Source organism: Arachis duranensis, chromosome 6 (genome assembly GCF_000817695.3).
Source record: "Arachis duranensis cultivar V14167 chromosome 6, aradu.V14167.gnm2.J7QH, whole genome shotgun sequence".
Lineage (NCBI taxonomy): Eukaryota > Viridiplantae > Streptophyta > Magnoliopsida > Fabales > Fabaceae > Arachis > Arachis duranensis.
Window position 1 is genome coordinate 45,951,102 of NC_029777.3, and position 8,599 is coordinate 45,959,700.

Sequence of the window (8,599 nt, forward strand, 5' to 3'; positions counted from 1 at the left end):
AAAGGGGTTATGCGAAGGGAGAAGGGGGGAGGGGGTTCGGGAAGAAGAGGGGGAAGGGTCTTCGCCGTCGTCGCCGCCATTCTTCGCTCTTCTTTGCTTGATGGCCGTTGCTCATCGTCGTTCGGGTGGCTCGCCGGATTCTGCTTCTACTTCCATCATTATTCTTCTTCTTTCATTATATTTCTATTATATTTTTTGATTTTTTTATTATTGTTGTTTCTGGTTGATTTTGATTCTGATTGATAATATTGTTTCATTGTTATTGTTGTTGTTGTTCTGTTTTTGTTTCTGCTCCTGCTTCTTTTATTTCTACTTGATTCTATTGTTGATTCATTGGTGATTTATTGTTGTTGTTGTTGTCTTGCTGCTGCTTCTGTTTGATTAATTGTTGTTATTGCTTTTGGTTCTGTTTCTGTTTGTACTTCTGCTGGTGCTTCTACATAATTTTGGGGAAGAAGGAAAAGAAGAGGGGAGAGAGGTGCTTCTGCTAGTACTTCTGCATAATTTTGAGAAAGAAGGAGAAGAAGAGAGGAGGGAGGAAGGGAAGGAGGAGTATTTTTGTTCGAAAAAAAATTTTAAAATTAACTAAAATGTTAGAAACCATTTTGTAACCAAAAAAAAATTAGAGATAAAATCAATTTTCAACCTGAAACTAAAATCGAACTTAACCTTTAATAGAACCTGCAATTAGCGTGGATGATTATCAAATTTATTGTGTTTAGACTCAATCAAATAAAAGTCAAACAAAATACACCTCTCCACATGTCAGCAATTGATTAGTGGACAGAAGATAATCATTGTAGCCATCCAACTTTAACAATCACCACAGAATTAAAGATAAAGTCTATAATAACAATAATTTTATTAAATTTTGGTTAATATATAACTAACAAAAAAAAATGAGTTATTAAATAAAATTTTATATTAATTTTATACCATTAAAATTATCATTAATAATTATTTGATAATCACAAATTACAAAAATTACTGCCTTTAGCACTCCTCTAAAATATATAAATAGAACCCAACATATGTAGCATACGCACAACACGTATCATTTAGTCATTTACTTCTAATCATTATTGTAGCCATTAGCCGCAATATCAGCCATGGTTTTCCAAACAAATCAACCTCACTTCATCTTATTCCCTCTAATGGCTCAAGGCCACATCATCCCCATGATGGACATTGCAAAACTCTTGGCACACCGTGGTGTCATCGTCACCATCTTCACCACACCAAAGAACGCTTCCCGTTTCAGTTCAGTTCTTTCTCGCGCCATCTCTTCCGGCCTTCAAATCCGATTAATAGAGCTCCCATTTCCATCTAAGGAAGCAGGTTTACCTGAAGGGTCTGAAAGCTTCGACATGGTGACTTCTTCAGACGCCATGGTCAATTTCTTCCATGCAATCACGTTGCTCCAAAAACCAGCAGAGGAGTTGTTCGAGCAGATCACACCGAAACCAACTTGCATTATCTCTGATTTTTGCATTCCTTGGACTTCTCAACTTGCTCAGAAGCATAACATCCCAAGAATCTCTTTCCATGGCTTTTGCTGCTTCTGCCTCCATTGCTTGTACAAGATAAACACTTCCAAGGTGCTTCCTATAATGCACAAACACTTCATTTATATAATAACTTCTGATTTTGATAGAACTGTTCGTGTATTTGTTATTAAATATAATTATTTACGTAATTCTATCTAATAAATTAGGTTTTGCGATAAATAGTTTTAATACATATAATTTCTCAGAGTTTCTATAATCAATATATTTAGAATTTTAATTCTTGTTACGTTTAAAAATAATAATTTTAACATAAAATTAAATAAAAAACAAGATATATGTAAGTATTCAAATTTTAAACTTAAAAGAGGTTTACTTGATTTACATTTTTAAAAAAGAGACGGTTTATGATATATATGAAACAATATTTCAGCCACTTTTCTATAAATCTTTTTTATATTTCTTTTTCTTTTCATTTATAGTTTAAACAATGAATTTTTATCTTCTCTTATTTATTATCAATTACTTTAAATATTGAAAATGAAAGATATACAAAAATAGTATATAGATAGATAGTGCATATAACCTAGGCGGTGCATATATAACATTATTTTAATAAAAATATAATGGGTGATTAGAATATATTGTTTTCGATTATCATTTAATTATCAATTCAATTTTTTTAGTTTAATTTGTTTTAATAATCCAACCACATATTTTTATATTATATTTTTAAATTTTGATGATCCTTTAACTTTTTTTTTTAACTTTAATATGATATGACCTGATATTATTTTTAATTCTTGTGTTTTGTATTCGTGTAACATTTATAGGTTGCTGCGAACATCACCTCAGAATTTGAGTACTTCACTATTCCTGGCATACCTCACCAAATTCAAGTCACCAAAAATCAGGTACCAGGGCAAATGACAGATAAATTGAAGGATTTTGGTGAGAAGATGATGGATGCTGAAATGAAGGCATATGGTGTGATCATAAACACATTTGAAGAGTTGGAGCAAGATTATGTAAATGACTACAAGAAAGAAAGGAACGGTAAGGTTTGGTGTATTGGCCCTGTTTCACTATGCAACAAAGATGAAATAGATAAGGCTCAAAGAGGTAACAAGGCTTCAATCAATGAACAGAACTGCTTAGAATGGCTTGATTTGCAGCAACCCAAGTCTGTTGTTTATGCATGTCTTGGAAGCTTATGCAATCTCACCACTTCACAGCTTATAGAATTGGCATTGGCCATGGAAGCAACAAATAAACCATTTATATGGGTCATTAGGGATGGAAAGAACTTGCATGAATTGGAGAATTGGATCGAAGAAGAAGGGTTTGAAGAAAGAAACAAAGATAAAGGTCTTATAATTCGAGGTTGGGCTCCTCAGGTACTAATACTATCACACCCTGCAGTTGGAGGATTCGTAACACATTGTGGTTGGAATTCTACCTTAGAAGCGATAACGGCTGGCATGCCAATGATTACATGGCCACTGTTTGCAGATCAATTCTTGAATGAGAAGCTTGTTACTCAAGTTTTAAAGGTTGGTGTGAGCCTTGGTGTGGAGGTTGCAATGAAGTTTGGGGAGGAAGAGAAGATAGGTGTTTTGGTGAAGAAGGAAGATATTAAAAATGGAATATGCATGGTGATGGATGAAGAAGAAGAAGAGAGCAGAAAGAGAAGAGCAAGGGTCATTGAACTGAGTAAGATGGCAAAGAGAGCAGTTGAGAAAGGTGGATCTTCATATCTTAATATGAGTCTTCTTATTCAACAAATTATGAAGCATACAAGCGGTGGAGAGCAGGACTTAGAGTTAACACGTTAGCGTCTCCTGCCCTAGGGTAGGTAATAATAATGTTGAATTTATAGCACGTTAAGTGTATAATAATGGAAAATGATAGGCTAATAGCCTAATATAGGGATTCATACTTCTAGCACATGGACTGTCTTCTTCAGTTCATTTTATCCAGGAAAATTGTAATTGTTAATTATTTGCACATTTATTACAGCTTATTATAATGTAAATTGATGATCGAAAATTAATTAGAGCTCACAAATACTGATAAATGCACTGGATCATTTAAATAATATTAAGGTGAGTGAATATTGTTCTCACAAGAATTAAAAGATTGAACAAGTAAATATCAGATTATATACCAAATTAGATTAAAATAATTTAAATTAATGAAGACAAAACTTGTATTTTACTTAGAATCTTGAGTGTTTGAGTGCTTGTGAGATAAAAAGCTTAGATGTTGATTAAGAAAATAGTCAAATACAATGATTGTGAGAGTCAAGGACTTTATAAATGTTTATATATTTAGAAAAATCAAACCTTGTTTATTTATTTTGAAGTATGAAAAGATTTTTCATGATAAATCTTTAGTAATTGATTTTCAAATCATCGATTACTCAGTTTTTCTTTAATCAACTAGTCATCAATTAATTAATTAATTAAAGAGTTTAAACCCAAAAACTGATTTAGTTTCTAATAAAATTAAAAAATAGTCCTTAGGTTGAATTACATATCACTTATTCAAATTAGTCCTATCCAGTTGTTAAACCTTAGAAGAAAACAAAATTTTCAAAAGTTGTTCTAATCCGAATTATATGTCACTTATTTAAAATTAGAGTTAATGAAAATCATGCAAGTGTCACACAATAATTGAACCACTAATTGAACCACTATATTAGAGTGATTGAAAATCATTCTCTCTTTTGATGGAATTTCTGTAGATGGATTTGATTGTTGGAGGGTGGGCTGCACATGCTCCTCTTGATGAATGTCCTCTATTGCCTCCTTTCTTGCCTTGACAGTAAACTCCTCCTTCTTGGTTTTTTCTTTCTTTTCTTCTTTTACCACCATTTCACTTCCCAAATAAATAGCCTTGCACTCCTTTCTTGGATTTAGAATTGTGTCACTGAGAAGTGTTTGACTGGGTTTGGCTAATTGTTGAGCAAGTTGGCTTATTTGTACCTCCAGATTTTTCAGTGAAGCTCCTTGATTCTTGAAGTTGGTTTTTATTCTTTCCATGAATTTTTCTAAGGCTAATTCAGGGTTAGAAAGTTTTTGAGAATTTTGTTTTGTTGGTTGTGAGAGAGGTGGTGGTTGGTGAAAGTGGTTCACATGAGAGTTATTTGGGTTGTGGTGATGGTTATTAAAAGTGTTCTGCTGGGGTTATTGAATTGAGTAGGTTGGTGGATGTTGCTGAACTGGTTAGGCCTCTAGTTTTGATTTTCCCTCCCAAAATTTGGGTGGTTTCTCCACCCGGAATTATAGGTTTTAGAGTAAGGATCATTATGAGGCTTATCTAGGTAATTGACTTGTTCCATGGACACGTATCCATAATCCATGCCTTCACCTTGAGACAATGCATTACTTGCACGATAGGGATTCTCTTGGGAGCTTGCTTTCCTCCTTGGTGTTAAGTAATTGCATTTATTTGCTAAGAGATGACTTTATTCTGAGGCAAAAGGGTATCACTACAAGAAAACAGCTCTATTGCCACGCTTTTAAAGCATGGTGACAAGCTGAAAAAAGTGTGGCGATAATTTTTCGCCACGTTTTTTGAGCTATTGCCACGCTTTTGAAAAGTTGACCTCTGAAAGGGTGGCGGTTGCTCTATCACCTCGCTTTTTTCAGCCTATTACCACGCTTTTTTTGCCACACTTTTACAAATTGCCACTTTTAAAAGCGTGGCTGTATGTGGGAGATATGGCCACGCTTTCAAAATGTAGTCGTATGTGAGAGATATGGCAACACTTTTAAAGTGTGGCCGTACGTGAGATATGTCCACGCTTTAAAAGCGTAGCTTGCTAATTAGAACCTTTTGCCACGCTTTCAAAGCATGACCTATTCCTTTGTCAAATTAAAAAAAAAAAAGAAAATATAAGAAAATACAAAAAAATTAATTTCTTATTAATTTTTATTAATTTAATAAATTTTAAAATTTGTTTGCAAATTTCAGGGCTAAAGAAAGCGTGGATAACAAAAATGTTTGCTAAATAAATGTGATTGAATCCAACAAAGAAATTCAATATGTTTTGACAACTTGTGTAATTAAGTCATCTAAGGATTATTTCCTAATGAGAACTCATTGTAACAAACTTATAAGAATGACAAGAAGAATATACAAATCCATGGTCATTGCAAAATACATATATGAATACATATATGAATCAAAGAGAATGATGAGGCTGAGAGCGGCATCTATTGAGCAACCTTAATAATGCATCAGCCTTCCTTCTAGCTCTCAATGAACCATGAGCAGCCAAGCTTTGAAGCGATGGCACGCTCCTTGGATTCGCCAGCAACCACCACGCAACCACCTTGGTCTCTTCCTTTGAAAATGCTTATCACGCCTCAGGTAGTCTCTTCCTTTGAAAATCCAGAACTAAATGACTTCACTAAAGCCAACAAAGCATTATGAAAAAGCAAGCATTAAAAAAATTTTACAGTACCTTTTATCACTAAAAGAAAAAAAAAAACATACACAGTACCTGCTTCTTGCCGAGAAACATCCCAGAACTGGTTCTAACTTCACTCTCTATACTTTTCCCAGATTCATTATCCGCCACTACAGATTTCTCAAGCTTATCCTTGGCCTAAAACCATCAACAAATCAAATAAATAAATAAAAATTCAGTAAAGAAACATCATAATAAATTAATCATCAGACATAAACTTCAGGTTGGACATAATTATCAGACAAAGTCTTCCCTAAAGCAAGGAAATCCAGTGTTCAAATTACTATCACTTTAGGTATAGCTTGATTTAAGTCACAATCCATTTCCACTGCAACTAACAAAATTTCAGTTTTTAAAGGACATTTTAAAGCAATAAAATAGTCCAAAAAAAAAAAAATCTTAACAGAAACTACATTCGCTACAATACACTTAAGTAGCAGTGATAGGCACTGCTCGAGCAAAGCAGAAGCACAAGCTACGCTAAGAACCTTAGGCATTCAAGAGAGCTCACCTTCCTTATTACATTCAGGGTCTTTGGGCATCATCAATTCATTATTAGGGTCATCTGGTAAGTCTTGCAGCCTATCCTCAAACCAACTTTGTATCTGAAATCTCCCTGAAAATAAAGGATTAATAAAGAAAGAAACGATATCAGAAACAAAAATTCATCAGCTAAGAAAATGTGTGAACCTCAGTCCATCTAACTACAGGTTTCCCGGCACGGCCAGCAGAGCAGCTGCACAAAACACACCACATTTTGAAACACAAAAATATACAAGCTTGAAGCTTGGTTCTTTAACTTAAGATAAAACTAAACAATAACTGAAGCAAGTGAAAGTCACTTGAAGCCTAAATAATGAATAAAATAGATTGCAATTTGGTTAAGCATAAATACAGCTTCTTAACATTAGATGACCAAAAAACCAGAACTGTTCCATGCTAAAATAATGAATAAATAGATTGCAACGAGCAGAAAATTCAACAAAATTCCAAATCATTAATATTGAGGGGAGCAGCAGACAGTACATTTGGGATCAATAAGTACCTGCTCAGGAAAGAAAAAATAACTTAACAAATCAAATTAAACAAACATATATAGACAAGAGGCATACTTAATAATCACAAAAGGGAAAAGACATTGGATTTATGATTGCATATGAAAATGTGAGTATGTGATTATGTGAAACTTACGATTGGCTAGTTGGCGCTTCGCCAATGCAGACGGATTCATCAGCCAATTTGAATGAAGTGCATCCTTGTCTATGGTTGAGTACAAAGCCATACAGGGTATTCCCCATTCATGAGCAGTGCGAATAGCACGAACCAGGATTTTGCCTCTGTTAGCTACCAGGATCTTGTCACCCTGGCAGGTAGCATGGAGTGCCCCAGAATGTGTTTTATGTTTGTGATTGAGTTGACAAGTTCTGGACATTGTTTGGCTGGGAAAATTCACCTTAGTTGCACCTAAGAAACTGCATTGTGAATTCTTGATTCCTCTACTTGTTCCCGCATACAAGCCCTTTCATTTTCGTTTTCAAGATCAGATTCAGATTTAGAAGGACACAAAACATGAAATTAAATCTACGTAATCAAACAATGACACATTTAGTTCAAGTAATTGGAATTTAGAAGCATGGAGCAGCGGGTGCTTACTGGTATATGGTAAAGAACAGAAAAAAGAAAGGATGTGAAGATAGGAGCAACCACTTACCATACCACTTGGCGAGTTCATCATTGGCAGGAGTGACAGCAGCAACAGCTTTCTTTGAAGGAGGAGGTGGTGCTGCCTTCTTACCAAAGAGAGCCACAGTCTTGAAGGTGGCAGGGCTAGAAGCTGATGGTGCTGACCTTGCTGTACCACTCAACTTGATGGGGTTTCCAAGCATCTCTAACACCCTAATTGAAGCCATGTTCTAACCTCAATATCCTCTGGACCTCTTTTGGCAGATCTGTGATCTGAGTCTCATCAAGATCAAGCTTCTCAAGTTTCTCCAAATTTCCAATTTCAGGTGGTAATTTCATGAAGCATTCACAACCTATCATAACAGTTCTGCTGTTACCTCCAAGAGAATCCTGCAAAACCATTCAATTATAGTCAACCATGAAAAAAATAAGCGTATAAGTACGGTGGACGAAATTGTGATCCCTATTTTGTGCCTTTTGGTATCATTGTAAAATTATGGAATTTAAGAAATTGGCATGAGTGGACACAACTCCGTTCAACTAACCAGCAAGTGTACTGGGTCGTCCAAGTAATAAACCTTACGTGAGTAAGGGTCGAATCCACAGAGATTGTTGGTATGAAGCAAGCTATGGTCACCTTGCAAATCTCAGTTAGGCAGATTAAAAATGGTTTATGGGTTTTCGAATAATTAATAATAAAAAGAAGAAATAATAGGGATAGAACACTTATGCAGATTCATTAGTAGAGGTATCAGTTAAGTATATGCAGATGCTGTATGGCTCAAGGATGCCTGCTCTCCTACTCCTTCTACTCAGTCCTTCTTACTCCTTTCCATGGCAAGCTTTGTATAGGGGTTCACCATCAACTGTGGCTACTTTCATTCCTCACGGGGAAATAACCTGTGCGGCTGTCACTCGCACAGCTAACCAGTCT

General features: G+C 35.0%; 2 protein-coding genes across 2 annotated transcripts in view; one reads left to right on the plus strand and one right to left on the minus strand.

Moving 5' to 3' along the window:
* The first annotated feature begins 1,020 nt into the window (after positions 1–1,020).
* LOC107493633 (UDP-glycosyltransferase 73C11) lies at positions 1,021–3,540 on the plus strand. The gene is made up of 2 exons (XM_016114698.3): positions 1,021–1,598; positions 2,339–3,540. The coding sequence occupies exons 1-2, from the start codon at positions 1,110–1,112 to the stop codon at positions 3,338–3,340; spliced, it is 1,491 nt and encodes a 496-aa protein (XP_015970184.1). The 5' UTR covers positions 1,021–1,109; the 3' UTR covers positions 3,341–3,540.
* Positions 3,541–5,517: 1,977 nt separating this feature from the next.
* The window catches only part of LOC107493635 (biotin carboxylase 2, chloroplastic), a 12,325-nt gene continuing 9,243 nt past the window's right edge, over positions 5,518–8,599 (minus strand). Inside the window, exons 2-6 of the mRNA XM_052262898.1 lie at positions 7,694–8,055; positions 7,174–7,501; positions 6,494–6,598; positions 6,016–6,120; positions 5,518–5,922 (exon numbers count right to left, since the gene is read on the minus strand). Of these exons, the coding sequence (XP_052118858.1) occupies positions 6,110–6,120; positions 6,494–6,598; positions 7,174–7,501; positions 7,694–7,717 (468 nt within the window). The 5' untranslated portion in view covers positions 7,718–8,055 and the 3' untranslated portion in view covers positions 5,518–5,922; positions 6,016–6,109. The remainder of the gene's footprint in view (positions 5,923–6,015; positions 6,121–6,493; positions 6,599–7,173; positions 7,502–7,693; positions 8,056–8,599) is intronic.